At 31.1% G+C, this 20,639-nt stretch overlaps 1 protein-coding gene across 1 annotated transcript in view; it reads left to right on the top strand.

The window, feature by feature from the left end:
- Positions 1-10,864, top strand: part of LOC145245979 (uncharacterized) — a 74,952-nt gene extending 64,088 nt beyond the window's left edge. Inside the window, exons 3-5 of the mRNA XM_080107770.1 lie at positions 1,783-2,057; positions 5,563-5,680; positions 9,415-10,864. Of these exons, the coding sequence (XP_079963896.1) occupies positions 1,783-2,057; positions 5,563-5,680; positions 9,415-10,436 (1,415 nt within the window). The 3' untranslated portion in view covers positions 10,437-10,864. The remainder of the gene's footprint in view (positions 1-1,782; positions 2,058-5,562; positions 5,681-9,414) is intronic.
- Positions 10,865-20,639: the final 9,775 nt, after the last annotated feature.

Genomic DNA, 20,639 nt, shown 5'->3' with positions numbered 1-20,639 from the left:
TAATGTTGCCTAACGAGGGAGAAATAACAATCCAAGTTCCCTTATCAGAGGAGAAATAATCCTTCTAGACTGAGGAAGGATTATTTTCGAATCATTAATAAACCTTGCTTGGTTATCATAACAAATCATATGCTAGAAATAGTCCAAGTAAGTTTCCAAACTGAAATATAAAAAGTTTCCATATTGGGATAACAGCGCTTGAGTTCCTAGCTTGCTGTTAATGTTGAATTGGAATATTTCATGATCTAACAGACAACACGTCATGCTTTCACAAGATTTCATTGAGAAAAATATTTCGCCTACTTGAGTTTGGCATGAAAAACAGTTTTCCACAAAATTTTGCCCACGAGATTTGTCTAAGAATAAGTCTAAAATGAACAACCATCATGCAATTGCAAATGTTCAAACGCAAATTCATGACAGGGAAGGCATACTCCTCTCTCTCAGGTTTTGAAACTTGTCTTTAAGCTTTTTTGCCATTAGCTTCTCTCATTTCTGGTTAATTGTATTTATTGCATGGAGAAAAATTATGCAAGAATATGATGGATGTGTAACGTGTCTTAAGGAGGGATTAGATCTGATGACCTCAGATGATATTAAATCTGAATAGTATAGCTGTAAATGTACAGAACCAGAGACTTTAATGGTATGGTCATATTGAAAGAATGAATAAGAGAGAGTTCTTGGGTTAAATATAGAACAGTTGAAGTAACAGGGTCAGTTAAACATAGAAAGTAATTTTAGAGAAAGAGTAATAAAGACCTGGCCAGAGATTGGTTGGTTTGGAAGCTACTTAATACAAGCCAACATTTCAAATGGATAATAAATTAAGTCTGGAACCCAACCTTTTTAACACTAGAATTTATGAAGAAACTATAGTTGGGAATTCATTGCATTCTCTGGGGGAATCAGCATCACTGCACCAATAAATCTGTTGCCCACTCAACCATCTTTTTAAAGAAAAAAAGGTTAATATTTACATATATCCTCTATTTAATGAAAAAAAAAAAGTTTTACAAAAGTCTTTATCAGCTGTTTCTGCACTATTATACAAAGTTACAAAGTTTTGTATGTTAGAATTTTTGAACTGAACATTTTCAGTTTAAGTCTTGGTAAAAACAATGGGTAGAAAATATTATCGGGTTGGTAAATTGGATTTGTCTAGTCATCTGCATCCTAGTGTGTTCACTTGCCTCGTTTTTTTATGAACAGGATCAATCCAGGCCTCACATGAGTTGGATATATCCTGAAATCTTTTACTCTCAGCACTATATTTTGAAAAATAGTATTCAACTTCTACAAACAGCTAACACTTGTTAGAGTGGATGGAGTAAGTTCAGGGAACTTTTGTAATTGTTTATCAAGGGTAGAGTTTACCAGGCATGTTGATTTGGTCACATTGAATGAATAGATGTTAGTTAGTTGGGTTAGTAGATATGGAACAATTGCAGGTTCAGTTCACAGGGTAAAACCAAAGAAAACAGGAATAAGTGGTAGAGATGGAGTTGAGAGAGATAAAAATCTGACCAGAGTTTAGTTAGTTTTATAGCCAATTTCTAAAAGCTGTTCAATACATGCTAGCATGCAAAACATAAAACTAAATGATATCACTTCTCTCAAAGTACTTAGAAAATCCCCAACATTCAAATCTGACTTGTTTAGCACAAAACTATTTAATGTTATGAGAATTATGATCTAAACTTGGAGTTGATAAATAATGTAGATTCACTGTAAAAATCTATTTTATTATCTTGTTATTGACCACATTTGTTTTTATTCTAGGTCCTTATGGTATAAATCATGGCATTGAATTACACGATGATGGCGTACAGTATGCCTTTGATCGTCTTGAAGAGTTTAAATTGAAATCAGAAATGTTTGATGAATTTGAATTTTGTGAACCAAAATTTGTGGCTGGCAATTGTCTTCAGTTGAATTCTGGTGTACGCCTTTATGACCGTGTCTACTGTGGTGCAGCATGCCCGGCTGAACATGAAAATTACATGAGAAATCTCATTAGTGTTGGTGGTATTCTTGTTATGCCTCTCAATGACCAGGTAACTATTTTATTTGTTAATTTATTTGTTGTTGTTTTTTAATCTCAATCTTATGTTTTTGTTCCTTTTTACTTCTCATTTTCCTTTCAACAACTTTTGAACCAACAAAGAAATCAGAAAAGAAATTGCCCAAGAATATAGCTTTAAACTTTCAAGTTTGGATCAATCTTCTTTTACACATTTCTATTTTATTTTTCTTCAGACTCGTTTGTGTGGATGAATCTTTTAGGAAATTTTCAAAGTTTTGTCCCCATTTTCGAAGGTCTTTGTGCTCATCATGGTATATTTTATTTCCTCAATCATCACTATTATTTCTTAAATGTCTCCTGAAAATGGGAATGAAACATTGAAGATTTCTTAAAAGGCTACAGGTTTTTCTTCCTTCCATAACGCCATATCATGCCTATTTTGATATATAAATACTGATAAAAAAAATGCCCCTTTTGAACTAGGAGCACAAATGAATCACGATACATAGCCTTTGTCTAAACTTTAATTTGGATAAAAATTACCTTCTATCTATCAATTTAAAGGTTTCAAAACTGTCAATAGTAATTTCAAAATAAAGTGTAAATAATGTTCTTGTTTAGGATTATTTTTCATTTTAGGAAAAAACAACTTTGTTCTTTGTCAATTTAGGTAATTAGGAATGGTTAAAATTGGTTTTTAAAATAAAAAAAAAAATAGTATAAAACTTTTAGTTGTGATCCATTGAATTTCTTGGACACTCTCGGAAATCTCCATTGGTAGGTACTCATTCCAACTAACTTATTTCATTCAAAACGACATATCGCATGAGAAAAAGATTGCTAAATGTTATTGTTACTTTGTCTTCTGTTCTTTTTGTTCTCTCAACCATTTTAAACAAAATTATCCATATTTATATACCTTATTTTCTTGTATATAATGTTTTTGTGAAAGCAAAATAATAATTTACATCCACATTTATAATACAGCCATTCATGTCTTTTCTATAAAGATGCATCATGTTCATTAACATTTTTTTTAAATTCACAAAAATATTAAAATTTTTCATGATATTAATAAAAATGTTTAACCATTGTTTCTTTTCCTAATTTTTGTTTCAAAACGAATTCTCAATTTTATGGGGAAAGGTGTTAACTTGACATAGCCAGTAACACATTACAGGTGTTAATTGATATTATTTTGTTTGATGTGACTTTATTATATTTCTCTATTAATAAACTATGAAAAACATGTCTTTCTTTGAAACGAAAGGAAGAAAACTTGGTTGAAAAAAATTTAAAGAAAACTTATATGAATAAAAACTGGAGTAAACATTTCTGAAAATGTATAATACTACATCTTCACTTCATCCAATTTTAATCAAACTTTCAGGAATTGTTAGTTTTCTTTTTGAAGGTTTTTAAATCATAAAACTAGGTAACTATTTCTGATGTGCATAAAATGACGTTTCTAAAATGAAAATACAGGATATTCCAAAAGTCTTAGGCACAGTTTGACATTGAATATCTCAAGAAATATTAAGGACTAGCAGGGTTACCTAGCATTTCCTGGGGCTATAAAAGTAAACAAAAAAGTGTTTATTTGTAAATAAAGCAATTGAATAATACAGATCCTAAATTTTTAAGAGGGGTTTCCTCCTCTTTCTGATGATACTAAGACAAAGTAATTAAAAATCATATTTAGACAACAACCCCCCCCCTCTGCGCCTAGCAGTTGTGCTCCAAAATTGATAATGATTGGTCAATTTGTTCTGATGTGAATTTTATTCAAACAAATAAAATTTCTAATGCTGAAATTTTATTGTGGCTTTCATTTAAGATCACATTCAATTGCATGCCAATGGATCATGTTGAAATAATAACATTATTTGGGAGGGAGGCTTTGTTAACTATTCTGTACTTACATATACAAAAGACAGATTGTGATAGATTTTTAGATAGGATTTTCAGATTAAATCCATTTCTTATGATCTGATTTGTTTATTAAAATGTTAGGTGTAAGTACAGATTAGTTAGAAAACTCCTTCCCCTTGTGACTGAACTATCCAGAAGTCAAACACTATGCTATATTTTTAACTGCTATCTCGATTATGTTAGAAAATTTACATCACCTTTTAGTAAAAGATCCCAGTTGTATGATTGCCTGGCCTAGTAAAGGGATAGCCATATAAGTGGATACAAGTTTATTTTCTATACTTTAGTTGATTAGTATAAACAAATTCACTTATTTTTAGCATCTAAAAAATGTCCTTAATTTTGGTTGTATTTGATTTTGATGAATTTAGTTTTATTAGAGGAGGTTACTTTTTTCATCTCGCTCACATTTTCCCATTTGTATTTATGAGTATAAGTGAATCATTGTTATTGTTGTCAGGTGATTATTATGTATAACTAATCAACTAATTATTACGAATGAGTTATTTTCTAAAATTAAAAAAAAAAAACTAACAAAAGTTTTCAGTAATAGTAATTCAATTTCCTGCAAGCTCTCTCTGTTATGGATCCTAAGTATTACCTTGGTTGTTCTATTATTATTTTAGATTGAAGAGTACAATGTTTTTTACTAGAAAGCCACCCTGCATTGCCCAGTCGTAAAATACGCTTAAATATGATATTTTGATAATGCAGATTTTGTATGTATTATTACATTATATTGGACTCAATAGATAGTAACGATTTTAAAAAGTTAAAAAGAGAAAAAAAAAACTTTTGTGCCACCGAGAATCAAAACCAAAATGTTTAGCTTACGATTTACTTTTTTCTTTGACCTTAATGCCTAAGCTATGAAGACATGTTTGCTGCAAGGCTAAAAATTAAAACCTGAACCAATAGCTATTACGTTATGCATGCATATTCATAATGCTGTCATTCAACCATCACCTGGCAAATTTCATTTTTTTTTTTTTTAATTTTCACTTTGGCACCAGTTTTCCCCAGCTAAAACCTAAATATAAAGTTTCACATAGGTTTGGATACTCTATATATTAAGTGTTATGTCTGACAGGAGTTTGTAGGCAAAATTTTTTAAACAAATATACACATACATAAATATATACAGAAAGAGGTTTGTGTTTACTATAACCTTTTTATGCAAATATTGCGCAAGTATAAATCATGTAGAATATCTGCATGAATATAATTACACATAATAGTTAATCATCCCATAAGAAAACAAAAAAAAAATAGGAAATTAAAATGAATGTTTAAAAGAATATGCAAATTAGCTAGATCTTTTGCAGGTGAATGTAATTCCATGACCCATATACAACAAAATTGTATTTTCTTTTTAAATAAATAGAAAAAAGGGTTTATAATATAAATATCAATGCACAAAAAAAAAAATTATAGTAGCATAAATTGCCAATGTATTTTCATTTTTTTTTTTTTCTTAACAAAATAAAATCTGCCAGTTGAGAAGCGCCAACAAATGGCCTAGGAGATTAAGTGACTAATCTAATTTAGCTTATGTCAGTTTTTAATATTTCATTCAATAAATTTTGTTTTTTTTTCCTTTCCAGTTATTACAGATTCGTCGAATAAGTGAAACCAGCTGGGAAACCAAAAATGTACTTCCTGTCTCCTTTGCATCTCTTGTTCTGCCATCAAAAGGCAGTCAGGATGAAACTGTTGAGTTACGTGAGTATTTATGTGCATACTTATATGAACTGAAATGTACTTTGTATGAATTGAAATTTATTTTATATTCAAATTATGGTGTTATTTCCCTATTTAATCACATTTTTTCAAATCTTTCTCTAATATACTAAGGGCATTCCAAAAATAAAGCCTCCTATATTTTTTTTTCCAACCTCAGCAAATTGAAGAGCTAAGTAGGGAGTGGTACCATTAAAGATAGCGATTTTTTTCTCTCCATCATCACCACCATTCTCCATGCACTTTTGTCAGGAATTGAATGATACATTTCTGTTTCTGATGTGCGTCCATGACAGCAGTTGCTTTCTTAGTCTCACACCATCAATATCTGCAACAGAGAGATTAAACTTTCAGATCATGAATGCATTAAGCTCAGTCATCATAATAATGGAATTTGCAATCTCCTCCGATATTCAGGTGGAATAAAAAAAAAAAATAGGAGGTATTAGTTTTGGAACAGCTTTCGTATGTATATTTGTTTATTTATACAGACATTTTTGGTTACATACATACATGCATATGTTTTGACTAACCAAAATGGTTAAATTTCATCAGACCAAAAATCTAAACAAAAATGATTCTGAAATGAAGAAAAAGACATCATATAACGAAAATTTAATCATTCTGTTTCTTGACTTCATTTTCACTTTACGTTTTTCATTACATTTTATTTTCTTGAAATCTTTTAAAATTCAATTCTGGCTAGTTTGTGTTAGTATTCAAATGTATACAGATGTGTCTGATGTGAACACACTTCTGTCGTGAAGCAACACTAAAATAAGAGAAGCCACTTTTTAAATTATTTATTGTTCTATATATTTGTTAATACTTTACACATTTGTTTTAATGATGTTATCCAGAGTATGAGATTAAAATATATTCCATGGTGAAGCTCTAATCAAGAAGTCTCCCACTAATTGGCATTACTCCCAGGTCAATTTTGACTTGGAATGGTAGTATCTGTTGGAATCTCATCTATGGATTATATAGAATCAGTCTTGCTTAGGACATGCATGTATTTGGTGCTCATATGCACAAGCAGTTACATCGGTCAAGTTCAAGTAAACACCATGAATAAATATTTGAAAATATTTAAAACTTTTACATGAAACCGTTTGGCAAAATTATTGAATTCAATATGAAACAAGAACATAAGCTGTGAGACTGCATACATCAACTTGATAATATATTGGTTGACCAAATTCTTATATGGGTCTTACTTCTCCATATTGTATAAAGTAATCCCAAAATTATACTATGAAAACTATTTTATTATCAGGCTGAAATTTTGTATGGTGACTGTTGTTATTAAAGGACATCAGAGCCATACATAATTTGAAAGTTTTTATTACAGACAATAACTCCATTATAAAGAACTTTCCATTGGTTAAAAAAAAATTCTGTCTTCATCTGTCTATTCCTCCCTTATTATCCTGCAAGTTGCAAATATAGACACTTTTTCTGGTTTATAAATACAACTATGCAAACTTAGACTATTATCTATATACTAGCATGGGTGCCCGGCATTGCCTTGGTATTTGGAGATGTATGTTGAGCAAAACAAAAAAAAGTGGTCAATTTTTTTAACTTTGACCCCTATTACGACCCCTTAAAATTTATTGTTTTGGGCTCAAATTAAGTTAAGTTAGATCCATGTTCATTGAACCTATATCTAAAATTTCAAGTGTTTATACCGAAAATTGTCAGAGTTTGGTAGAGTACTCAAAGGTCAAATCGTTGAACTTTGACTTCTTAATCGCCAAATTTCTGGCCGAAAATCGATGTGATCGATTTTCCCAAATCTCAATACCCTGTATATCAAATTTCGAGTCTGTAGACTTAAAATTGACAGTTATTGCATAGGGAAATGTACACACACACACACACTTTCACTTTTATAGATATGTAGATAGATTAATACGATAGCATGTGTGTTATTTTCTGTCGCGCTTATATCCAGGTTGTTTAATTGTTATGTACTTCCATTTCTTGTAATAAATAATTTTACCAAAAATTCTTCGAGTTTCAGTTTCAATTATAGCTAATGGCACTCCAATAATCTATTTTTTAAGAACACTTTTATTTAGAATTCTACATAAGTCTTGGTTTTGATTTTAGCTGATAGCACCTTAGTAATCTATTTTTTTTTATAAATAATTTTATGAAGAACTCTTCATAAGTTTATATATATGTATATTCATAAGTTTGGGATTTGGTTTCGATTTAAGCTAATGAACCCAAGTCATGTAGATATAGTTTTTATTTTTGAAATCTTTTATAATATATAAAAATTGATAGAACATTAACTCTCTAATAATATATACGAAATCTGCAAGAATTAAAATATCATATTTAAGCATACTTTATGACCTGGCTTTTTTGGGCGTTTGTACTAGCTTAGATAAATACTTTTGCAGTTTTAACAAAAATAGCTACAATAATATCAGTGTCTTTTTTTTTACACTGAACATCTAAAGAATGCCAACATCAATATATTACATATGGATAAGTCCCTTATGGAATTTCCACAGGTCCCGCTAGTATTTGATTAATTTGATGGCATTTCAAATTCATTCTTTTCTATTTTTGTCAGTTTAATCTATTTTTAATATATACATGGTTGGCATAAAGATCTTCCACAATTAGTATGTGTGTTACCCCACATTGCCTACCGACAGGCCACCAACCCCAAATGTGTGAGCCGTGGATTTTTCGTTCATCTTATGGCCATATCATCTTGTTTACTAGCAACTGTTGAAGAGGATGTACATGAGGTCACAAGTAGAAAAATAAAAGAAACACAAGAAAAACAGACCCTGATACTTCATATCAGTTGGAATCTGGGTGTGTGTGAAACTGCCCTCTACATACTGAGGTCCACATTTATATCTACTGTCAAGGCCGTCTCCTTCAGTTAGTAGATTTAGTTCAAGGGTTCCAAGCCATGGTCCAAGCCATGATCTGTCTTCAGTGGCGTTCAAACTCCAACCGTCCACCTTGGAGTTCAAGCCTCAACTGACTAAACGTGCAAGTCACTTTAAGAAATTGACATTTTTAAAGTGACCTATTTCTGGCCAGGACTTACACCCCTGTTTTCCTGTGTTTACCCCTGCGGATTGATCCTGCTACCTGTTCTGTGCATACTAACCTAAAAAACTACCTCGTAATGTCAGAAATTTCTTGATCCTACTCTATCCACTTGTTCACTTCTAAACTAACCTATCTGAGGCAAGGTATTTATTTATCTCTCTTTCTTTCAAATCAATTATCACTTCATAGCAGATCTTCTTTGGGTTTCTCCCCACCAACTGACCTTGCTACCTCAACTAATCCAAGTACTTGCATTCATTCTTTCAACATAACCATACCATCAAAGTCTCCTGTTCTGCATGCATCTTCCAAATCTGTCCAGATTTAATCTTCCTCTAAGGTTATCAAATCTTAGTCTGTCTTTTTTAAATTATTTTCATATCAATTCTATCCATGCAACACATTCTTAACCCTCATTTTGATCAGACCTCTATCCCATCTGTAATTTTTAAACACTTTAACAAAGCGACTGAAAGCTAATAATATGAAGAAAATGAAATTCTTGATTATTAAAATATAACTTTTCTATTCTTTTTAGAAATCTTTTTTTATATCCTTTCAAAATGTAGGATGTTTTTGATGCTTCTTTGACTATAATGAATATTTTTTTTTTTTTTTTTTTTTAGCTGATGTCCATCTGCCTAGTCTTCAAGATGTTGCTCGTATTGCCATCCGTAGCATCTTGCGTGCCAATGTCCTCAAAGAATATCCCAATCTGTGTAATAATCACAGAACGAAACGCAAAGCTAGCAAAAATGGTAAAAATAGCAAAGCCGCCAAAGACCGGCGGATTCAGTTCCAAATGATGATGCTTGAGCGTTGCTATAGTGATGATGACGATGAGGATGACGATGATGATGATGACCAGTATTTTCCAAGTGTCATATCGCCCTCAAGTTCTGAAGAAAGCGGCAGTTCTGAACATGATACACCTGAGGAGGAATCTTCTGATCAAACAGTACCTGGTGGAGTGCGGCGACGCGCCTGCCCTAAATCATCAAATTGCTTAAACGAAAAGATGGAGGTCGATGAACAGAGTGACAGCTCATCCACACCTGTGAAAAAGCTGCCTCGCTATCGCACCCGTTTTCGGATTGGGCAAACTTTGGGTGCCAATGAGGAGAAAGATGAAGAAGAGGCAGGTACACCTACTGCTGCCGCCGCTGCTTCCTCGTCCACTACCACAGCTACTAACAAGAAAGACTCAAACAATGAAAGGAAAAAGTCTAACGAAAATATCTCTGATGACGATGATGAGGATTCAGATTCTGAGGATGAGAATTTTGGCTTCACCAACCCAAAACTGTTGAAGCGTAACGTGTTTGCTGCACGTACGTTACCTCCTGTCACCACCAAAGTGAAAGTATGGTGCTCTTCTACAGCCAGTGCTGACACATCTGAGACCTCCGGCGTTAGCACGATGAGCGACCACTCTGATATAGACAGTGGGAAGGACGGGCTTAATAGCAATAAAGAATCCCCTGGTACAGACAGTGGTGCCTGGTCGCACGGCTCTGTGGATAATATTAACGAGACCGAGGAAGATAAAAAACCCAGAGAGACTATAAGTAAATATTTGCAGGAAAAAATAAAGCAGTTGCCATTACCGCTGGCCCTCAAGTCTTTCCTGGTATACTATCGTATTTGAATTTGTGATGGAAAAACATCCACCAAACTGTGATAGAGGATCGCTAACCCCACCCCTGTTTTTTCTCTCTTTCCGGCTGTACATTTGCATTTACTTACAATACTTGTCTCTTCTGATGGTTCCATTTAACTTTCAACTACCAATATTCTCTCACTTGCATGTACACATGCACACACACACACACACACATGCATGCACACACACACACACACATAAATCACAAAATTAATTTTTTTTTTTTTTAATTCCTCCCTCTCTGTCTCTCTCTGGATACATTGTAAAGAAAGAAACAAAAAACAGGCACCATTAGTTACTTTTGCTACCAAAATGTTCTCGTCTCTTTCTAATAATTTTTTTTTCATGATTAGAGATTGAGTGTTGATTAAAGTGTACAATAAAAGAGAAAAGGATTACATTATTATTTTAAACTGTTTTCTTTTGTTTACGTCTCGTGTAAATCTTTTCTATTTCTTCATGTGATAATGTATTATTGATTGTATATGGCTTGCAGCGATATGTATTTATGAAGATCAGAGGATGGATGTCTGGAGAGGATAACCCTTATGAGCAATACACACATTTGGCCCTCTATATATAATCATAGGATGGTAGGTTATTGGACCAATTAAAAGGAAAGAGTCTATAAAAGATTGATTAGCCCTAGAGATGGTCAATCTGTCTTTTAGAAATCGCTCTTCACCCACTTATTTTCATCTCATATCTTTCTTTTCCCCTAACCTTATTTCTATCTTAAGATTACTATCTTATCATCATCATCACCCACTTTAGTGTGCTGTGAGTGTCCTGAACCTTGGGATGAGCAACATCAGGTAGTGTTTCAAGTCTGCTCTGCATGTGGTCAAAGGGTTGACATCAGTCAGAGTGCATACACTCGTATCTCTTATGAATTCAAGTCAGGTCTTCCTTGGTCTCCCATTTATGCCTAATGCCAGCAATATGCCAGTGTGTTATAGAGTGGATGTAGGAGTTGCACAATGTATATGTCTGAACTAGTGAAGACACCAAATATGTAAGGCATCCTAAATCTCCCCAATACCAAATTTCTGATGAAGATTGGAAAGATCCTTTCTTCCAGTTTACAGCCACACATTCAACTGATTATGGTCGTTAAGTCAAAGCCACTGCAGATCAGAAGTGTTTGCGGTCCATGTCTCATTGTCATGCAAAATGGCAAAAGCAAACACAAGTTGCAAACTTTTCCACAAATCAACACATAATTCATACAACAATAAGCATATCTAAAAAAAATATCTGATTTCGTATAGAAAACAATGCATGAGAGAAACCTTGTCTGTGTGTCATTTACAATACTACTCTGTTATATCTACTCTACTTTTGAATTCATTTACTAAATTTATTACAAACTGACAAATTTGGTATGTCCTTCATATATATATATATATATATATATATATATATATAAATCACATTGACAAATACTGCAAATAGGTTTTCCATTTATAAAAAAAAAATTTTTAAATGCATCAAGTTATAAAGTAACTTTATGTAAACCAGCATGATATGACTTTGTTTTGACCAGTTTGATTTTGTTATTGGCACTGGTTTTTCTAATTCTTTCTAGAATCAGTTACTCACAGGTGAGACCATGTGATGGTTTCCAACAGTCATAGGTGAATGTGGTGCTATGGTACTGACTGGATTCGAACTTGGCACATCCAGTTTGTCAATCTGTGTCATTAGCTACTGCCACTTCCCTATCAAGTTAAGAAAAAGGATTTAAAATCTGTACAGGTCTTCTATAATTAGAAGAGAAAAACATTTTAAAGAATGCTGATTTGAATGAGTAATTTTATTGCAGTTCCAAGAGCTGTTAAGTCTAAATTAAATAGATGTACATCAATGTTGTACTCATAATAGGCCATACACCATGTAACTAAGATCCTATGATGGCATCACAATTATTAAGAATATTGTTAGCAAGTGATTTGTCAGTAATATCTAGAAATTACGAATGATTAAATACGAGAAGTGCAGTGGAATTACAGATGAGTTGAAGGATGATAACCAGTTTCTGTGCATTGTAAGACAATGTAAGCGATGGATAAGAATTCAGATGTGTAGACAGTTTGGATGGCAAATCTATTGCGGTTGTTGCAAAGTTTTATTACTTTGGTGATACCTTTTGGAGCACAGGGTGGAGCAGGTTCTAGTGTAATTTCAATAGTTAGGAATTAAGTAAGTTTAGGAAACTTATTGCATTCTGCATTAAATAACATGCAAAAGATCGATATGGCAAAACAACTAAACAAAAAACGTGACTCCCAAGCCACTTATATATATATATAGATACAATTCATTTTTTTTAATTTAATTTTTTTTCTCTATATTGACAAATGAGTTGAATTTGTCAGAAGTTCCTTAATAAGAAAAATCTGTATTTTTCATGTTATATCTAAATACTTTCCTATGTTGCTTGAATTTTGATTGTTTCTGATTTATATCAGAATCAATATCGCCCACACTGAAAATTGAATCTTCAACCTCCGAAAAAGTTTCACTTAGAACTGAATTTTAACTAATACTTGATCCATTACGCTATGGTCCTTGTAGACAATTCTAGTATGAATTTTGGAGGTTGATGGTTCAATCTTCAGTGCAGATGATACTGAGAATACAATTGGGAATTACTACAGACCTCTACCTGGTTCTGAATGATGAAATGAGCATGCTATCTCCGTAGGTTCTGTCCAAAATTCCATGTAGATTCCTGACAATATGCACTTGAAGAAGGTTGTAGGTTACATCATTCAAAACATTGTGTGATTAATATTCAAGATGAGAACAGTTGTTTGAATAATCCAAATCATAAATCCTCATCTCAAAAATTCAAAAACATAATATACAGTTTTTTTAGTTTTTTTATTTATTTATTTATTTTTTAGTTTTTTTTTTTTTTTTTAGATGTTGCAATTTAAATTTAAGTTTCATAAAATAAAATTTTGATTAAGACACAATGTTTTATATTATAAGTTGTGTGTGTCTCCTTTCAACTGGGCCATTAAATTAATTGCTTGGAGTGGAAGAAATTTTGTTTTAAATGGAAGTACAATTTTTTTTATAATACTATTAAGCAAAAGGATTCAATTCTTTTTATGGAAGTATCTTACTTTACATTTAAGGGAAACGTTCATTTTTTTTTTTTTTTTTTTTCCATCACGTGCTCCACTTATAGGAGAGTATATGTGTTGATATATAGATACATATATTTTCAACATTTTATTTCTCTTTTTTGTACTGCTTTTTGTTGAACATGCTCGTTTACATAGGTAATACCATTATTACTTTTTTTGGCATGATAAATCCACAGGAAAATTAGGTTGAAACAGAATTAGAATCTCTTTCTATGAAGATGCAAACCTCATAAATCTGATGTCTGTTTAACCACTTGCCCAATTGATCATACAGTCAAACGAGTCATATTTCTACAGATAACTTGAATCTCTTGTTTCCTGGGTAATGTTTATTTACTTTAATGAAACCTATCTCCTCCTCAGATTTGTATCAATATCCGAAATGCAATGAATTTGTAATTAAGTACACAATGGATTACATTTCTGTTTTATGTGTATCCTGTATTTGTGTTTGTGTAGATAGTTTCATTAATAAATTAAACTGTTTATCATCTATGGGAATAGGAATATAGGAAATCTACCAAGAGAATGTGTGTGTGTCTTATGTAATAGATGTGATCATGATTGAAGATGTTATATCTTCATCCTGATGATGGCTATTATATGATCATCTAGTGAGTTTTGGAAATACAATGAGACTGAGCTACTTTATAAGCTGAAATATCAATCATTTAAAAAAAAATTTCTAATTGAATGAAACCCAACCAAACTTGTAAACTAATAAAATTCAAAAAGTAAATTTTTCACTAAACTGTTCTTTACTGTGTCTAGCAAAGTTGAAACGACAAGGGAGAGACCAGACTATTACTTCTTGCTTAGAGCACATTTTTGTACGTTTTCACAACTTGCTTCCTAGTTGTTACCTAATAACAAAGCAATTCTTTCTTGATATCATTTCTCATCCGGTTCCATTTTTCTTCCTTACGTTTTCACATTTTAACTAATGTAATCTTTTTAATCCTGCCAGACTTGTCCTTGACTGATTCTACGTACACTTGCATGGAAAATAACCATTACTTAAAAGACATTGATGTATCCGACATTCGATGACCTCTCTATATTGCAGACAATATTTGTTCGCATGATGATTAAGAAAAAAATAACAAAAATAGTTTCATTTGTTTTATTCATCAAACTTGCATCAGTTTGTCTTCATAATTTATTAGTCAATTTCACTCATGTTTGGTTTTGATAGTTTCGAAATGACTTCAGAACTAGTCACAGTCTCCTGACTTAGGCCCCCAAAGGCTATAGTGAAGCTGGCCTTTAGCTTGTCCTTAGTGTTGCAGCTGGATCTGTTGGTTTCTTTCCACTACGCTCTACACAAAGAAGGCAAATAGCTTACAGTCAGATGTACTGTGAGGCCATTGTGAAGTATAGGTAACAAAGTTCTCTGACAGCCAGGTCTAGATTTTCCAGCAGAACAGTCTTGATGATACACATTACTTGCAGTTTCCTGGTTAATCCAAGATTTCACTACCTTAGTTAATCTCAATCTATCAGTTCCTTTCTCTGAGTTTTTTACATCCCACTATTAATACTGAAGTTTTTTTTACCATCTCACTATTAATACTGAAGAAGTTTTTTACCATCCCACTATTAATACTGAAGAAGTTTGAAAGTCTGAAATCTCCTTATTTATCCTTCTAGTGCAGATTCCAAGAATTGTCTCTTTCACAAATATTGACATTCAAAATTATCCATGATCAATTATTCTGGAAAAAAAAAAAAAAAAAAAAATTAAAATACATCACGAGTTCAGACTAACAATAAAATTAAAAAAAAAAAAAATGCATGAAATTAATAGTTGAAATTTGCAAAAGACTATCCTCTATGCCCTGTATATACAATTTTTTTGCTCAAAAATGGAATAGTGTCAAAGTACTGAACAATTATTAACACGATAATAAAACTTGGCAGTGTTGATCCTCTGACCGAAAGCCATTGGTTGAGGTTGTTGCTATTTATACAAAGCTGTAGCTGTGAATCACTTGAAACATTTTTTTATTGGAATGCACACATGGGAAATTTATGTATAAAAATACAAAGAATGGAGTATTTATGTATGACTGACAGGATGATATTGATGTTTATACCATCAAGAATTTTTTTTTTTTTTTTTTTTTTAATGATTTGCCTATTCTTAATACTGTTTCTGCTAATGGTTTCACTTCTCATTGGTGGGCAATTTACATTGCTTTACTTGATAGAATTGATGTACATCTTTGTACATGTAAAAATAAAATGTATTGACTTCTAATTATTTACACACGTGTGTGTGTCTATGTATTCTGTGTCTGTAACTAACCACCTTCTTGGTACGTCCATGGCAAATCTTGGTATTATTAATGATGAATGTGTTTTAATATAGCGTTTCATTGAAGAATTGGCCTTATATTAATACATACATATGTAAAATTTTCTTTTTTTTCTTCTTTTCATAACTAATAATTTAGTTGTATCTACTTTTTAACATTTTATAAAAAGAAAATACAGAACTGATATTTTTTATGCTATACATTTGACCAGTGGTCATTTTCTTGTATAATTTCAAAATATTGGATTCTTATTTCATGGTGATATATGGAAATAACAAAATTCTATTAATAAAAACAATTAAAAAATGATTTCTTTCCTTATTTTATGTTTGTATGTCCAAACTAACCTGATTTTTATAACTTTATATATATATAAATCTATAAATCTTGGAACTTTTTCAACCTTGAAAACTATATAAAAAATAATTTAAAATTTCATTTTTTAGTCCTTCATTGGAAAATTGTCAGTAAGTTGTTTAATCTCGTGCAATCACTGAATCAACTTGCTTTTTTGAATTACCAATAGTCCTAAGTTTTCAGGGATCATCAGTTGTTTACCATGAAACACTGTTTCAGGGATTTAAAAACAAAACAGTATATTAAATCATGCCTCCCAGCAGTGTTGATTAAACACCACCTCCTTTAAACAAAAGAACAAAAAGTGTTCTGAATATTCGATCTAGTTTTTTGCACAGGATTAATTACGATAACCATATCATGATAAAAAAACAAGTCTTCCTTAACTGTCATTCATCCTTGTCTCCAAAAAAGAGTATTTTTATTTATAAATCTGCTTCATTTATATGGTTCAGATGAACACATACTACTTATCACCTCCTTTTTTATTATTCATATTTATATATTTACATTCTTACTCATAATCTCTTTATATATTTTTAAAAACTAATACATATAGATTAAAAATATAAATACATAGACAAGATTTTTATTGTAGTTTTGGATTTCTTCTATTAATCTTTGATTAGTTTTATGATTTAAAAGCATCAGGAGATCGAGCAAATGATTTGTTTAAATATTTTACTCTTATCACCACCTTCGCTGATCATCCTTATTACTAAGCTAGAGACTGAGGTTATAAAATCTATTAATTTTAAGTTAACACAAACTATTCTTAAAAATCTGGACATAATGCTCCCGTAAAGCATATACATGGGACATGTGCTATTTTTGTGGCATATGAAATATTTGAAAGGGGAATGAGATTTTTTTTTATCAAATATTTTATAGATAAAAATTCCATCCTCAATTTTTATATCTAAATCCAGAAATGTAGTTTTTTTTTCTCTGTTCACAATTTAATTCTAATTCTTTTGGATGTATCAGATGTTTATTTTTTATCAAATCCTTCATTGTCATTTATACATATAAGGTCATCAATAAATCTCCAACAACAATGATAATCATATGTTCTAGATATATACATTTTTTTAATTAATGATGGCATATATGAGTATATTCAAATTCAAAATGGCGTAATATAAGAAAACTATAAGATAATTGCAGCTTCTCTTCCAATTTTCAGATTTTTTAATCATGTCCAAACGCATTTTATTTCCTTTTTGGTGGATTGATTGTTGCTCTTCCTTCTAATGAGTTAAGGGTAAAATAGATTTACTGATTAATATAAGAATTAAGTGATTGATTTTGTGCTATGAAACAGATACTGTCAAGAATTGTATGTGTCCACTGAATTAAAGGAATAAATTGTAAGATGATCCAACATCATGAAATTTGTAATGTAGACTTTTGCCATTCATATATATATATATATATATATATATATATGTATATATATATATATATATATATATATGTATATAAACATTTACTCAAAAAGGTACAGGATCTAAACTCTTAGGAGTGCCTATAGTTTGAAGTAAAATTTTACTTCCTATTTGAAAATAGTTCTTTAATAAGATGGCTTTTAGTATTTTTAAACTGTTTGGAAACACTAGTTTTACCATTTTTTTGTTTTACATTAAAAGGCTTTTGATTTGGAAAAGTCTGCATATTTACCTTTACGGCCTGCAAAAGATAGATCTACAGTATTATTTAATTCTTTAATAAGTTCTTTGTGGGTGCTTTTGTATATAAGGTACGAAAGTTATAAGTTGTTGTCGCAGCACAAGGGAGGAGAAAGCTAAGTAATTTATGTTAAGCGATATACACGCCAGAAATTCTTTTCAAAGTTGAACGAATCAGTTCTTTCGACTTCTTTCTTCTTGCAAACGTCGCACTCTTCACAAGAAAGTTCTTTTCAACCGTTGACCGACGAAAAAAAAAAAGAAATGATTCACAATCTTTGTTTTGGCTTGACTTTTTATAGCCATCGACGAACCCAATTGTTGCGGTAATGCGAGTATCGCTCACAAACGTTTTTCTTTGTAATTTAACGGTCCCAGGTTCGCTCCCCGACGCAGGCACACACAACTCATACTTTTTGTGCGCTTTTGCGCATGCCACTCACACTCCTCCCTGATCTCGAGATAACACATACGACAATGCTGGGCAGTAGGACAGGTCAATTTGCAACTTTTTTCAGAAAATCGACATGGCACTGGTGATGATAGTTGGAATTTGATGTGATAAGAACATATACCAAAAATTAGATTCCCATCTTGAACAGAAAACTGAGCATTTGATTTTAAAAATCGTGTAGAAAAATGCTGAAAAATCCTTCATTTTCATAACATTTTTCACAACACTGACTTTGAAATTTCACTATTTTTATAAAATATTCAATTAAAATTGATATACTTATATGAAATACATTGAAAGAAAAATAAATACATGAATTATAATTTTAATTATGAATCACAACTAGCAAAATATATAAACTTTTACTGCATTAAAAAAATTGTAAAAAAAGCTAATTAGTAACTAAGTCTTTTAAATTTCACAATTCAAAAAGATATGTGGAGATGTTTTTCACAATATAACAACTTGATACAAGTTACAGAACCATGTATTTTACTTTTTTTATTAAACGCAATAATATAAACTTATAGAACTAAATTGTTCTGTATAATTTCCTTTTGTGGAAAATGAAGGTCTAATTTGCGGGCACGATGACTTTGTAATGTGTCTATGTCTTGCTTCCTGCCCATATACAACTTTTTGAGAAAAATTAATCAAATTTGACCAGTGTGTGGCTGCAAAATAGATAGCAGTAATCTTTTTGAGTTGTTCACTATTTCTAGAAAAAACAACACAAAAAAACAAAACAATTATTTGAAAACACTTTTTTTTTTTAAATATTTTTGCGATATAATATTAATAAAACTAACTATTGTTTGAGTAAATTAAGAAAACTAATAAAATTTAATGGATAAATATTTATTTACCTAATGGACAAAATCGTTTGAATGCCCTCTTCTCTCACATCCAATTCATCTGAGTTTATCATCGATATTATATTTTCCGGAAGTAGTACAAAAGCACTATATTTTGAACTGTTTAAAACAGTAATTTGGATTTCAGTTAACTGTTTTGTTCTCTGCATCATGTTAAAATATACCGTTGTTGGTTAAAAAAAAATATTGTCGGTTTTGATCTCAAACCAACTAACTGCATATACTTGGATGATAAATTTGGCCAAAATATTTAATTTATCATAGTGTTTGAGGATAGACAACTCTGGTGCATAAACACATTAACCTTGTGGCTTATGTTAGCCATCTTCCTTGATTCAAGGGCCCAATTTTCTAAGTTAACTTCTAAGAAATGCCAATTTTTATGAAATTTTTGTTTATTAAATTTTTAGGTGAAAGTACAGAATAGTTACAATACCACCTCCTTCCCATATTAAGAATGGCTTTCTAAATAAGTTATTTTAGCACAATAACATAGATGCACAAATAGCGAAAAACCTTTAAAGGAGTTTCCTTATTTACTCATATTAATCTTTGTGGGTTATCTGATTTTAAAACTTTAATTTTAGGAGAAAAACACTGCTTAAAAACAATTACTCCATAAAAATAAAAGAAATTAAAATTTGACACTAATTTTCTGCAAAGTATTTTTTATAAAGTAGAAAAACTTAAAAATTTACGTGGTTATGTTTCGTAAAGAATGTGTAGAATAAAATTGTATGGACTATATTTTTGTTGTTTTAATATAAAACTGGAGTATTACCATATTTTAATAAAAATTTCAAATAGAATTTGATGGGAAATATTAGGTTGGTGCAAAAATAATGTTTTTGACGTTCTTTTGAACGTCAAAAAATGCAATTATTTTTGCACCAAACTAATAGAAAAACAAATTAAAAAAGATAAAACAATTATGTTTAAATTCACTGCAGACGATTGAAATATAATATATATTTTAAACAAGTCTTTTTCGTTTTTCCTTTCGAAATAATTAAGCCTAAATCATTGTTTTCAAATTAAATAATAAACAAACGTTAATTTTCAATATCAATAACGAGCGTGTTTTGCAACGGTGAAATCTAAAATGTTTCCACCCAAAAAAAAGTCGCACTCTTCACAAGCAAGTTCTTTTCAACCGTTGATCGACGAAAAAAAAGAAACTACTTGCAATCTTTGTTTCGGCTTGACTTTTTATAGCCGTCGGCGAACCCAATTGTCGCAGTAATGCAAGTATTGCTCACAAACGTTTTTCTTTGTAATCTAACGGTCCCAGGTTCGCTCCCCGACGCAGGCACACACAACCCATACTTTTTGTGCACT

This window comes from Euprymna scolopes, chromosome 23 (assembly GCF_053919585.1).
Source record: "Euprymna scolopes isolate OS-2025 chromosome 23, ASM5391958v1, whole genome shotgun sequence".
Taxonomy (NCBI): Eukaryota; Metazoa; Mollusca; class Cephalopoda; order Sepiida; family Sepiolidae; genus Euprymna; species Euprymna scolopes.
The sequence above is the reverse complement of the archived record's forward strand: the minus strand, read 5'-3'. Positions and strand labels throughout refer to the sequence as shown.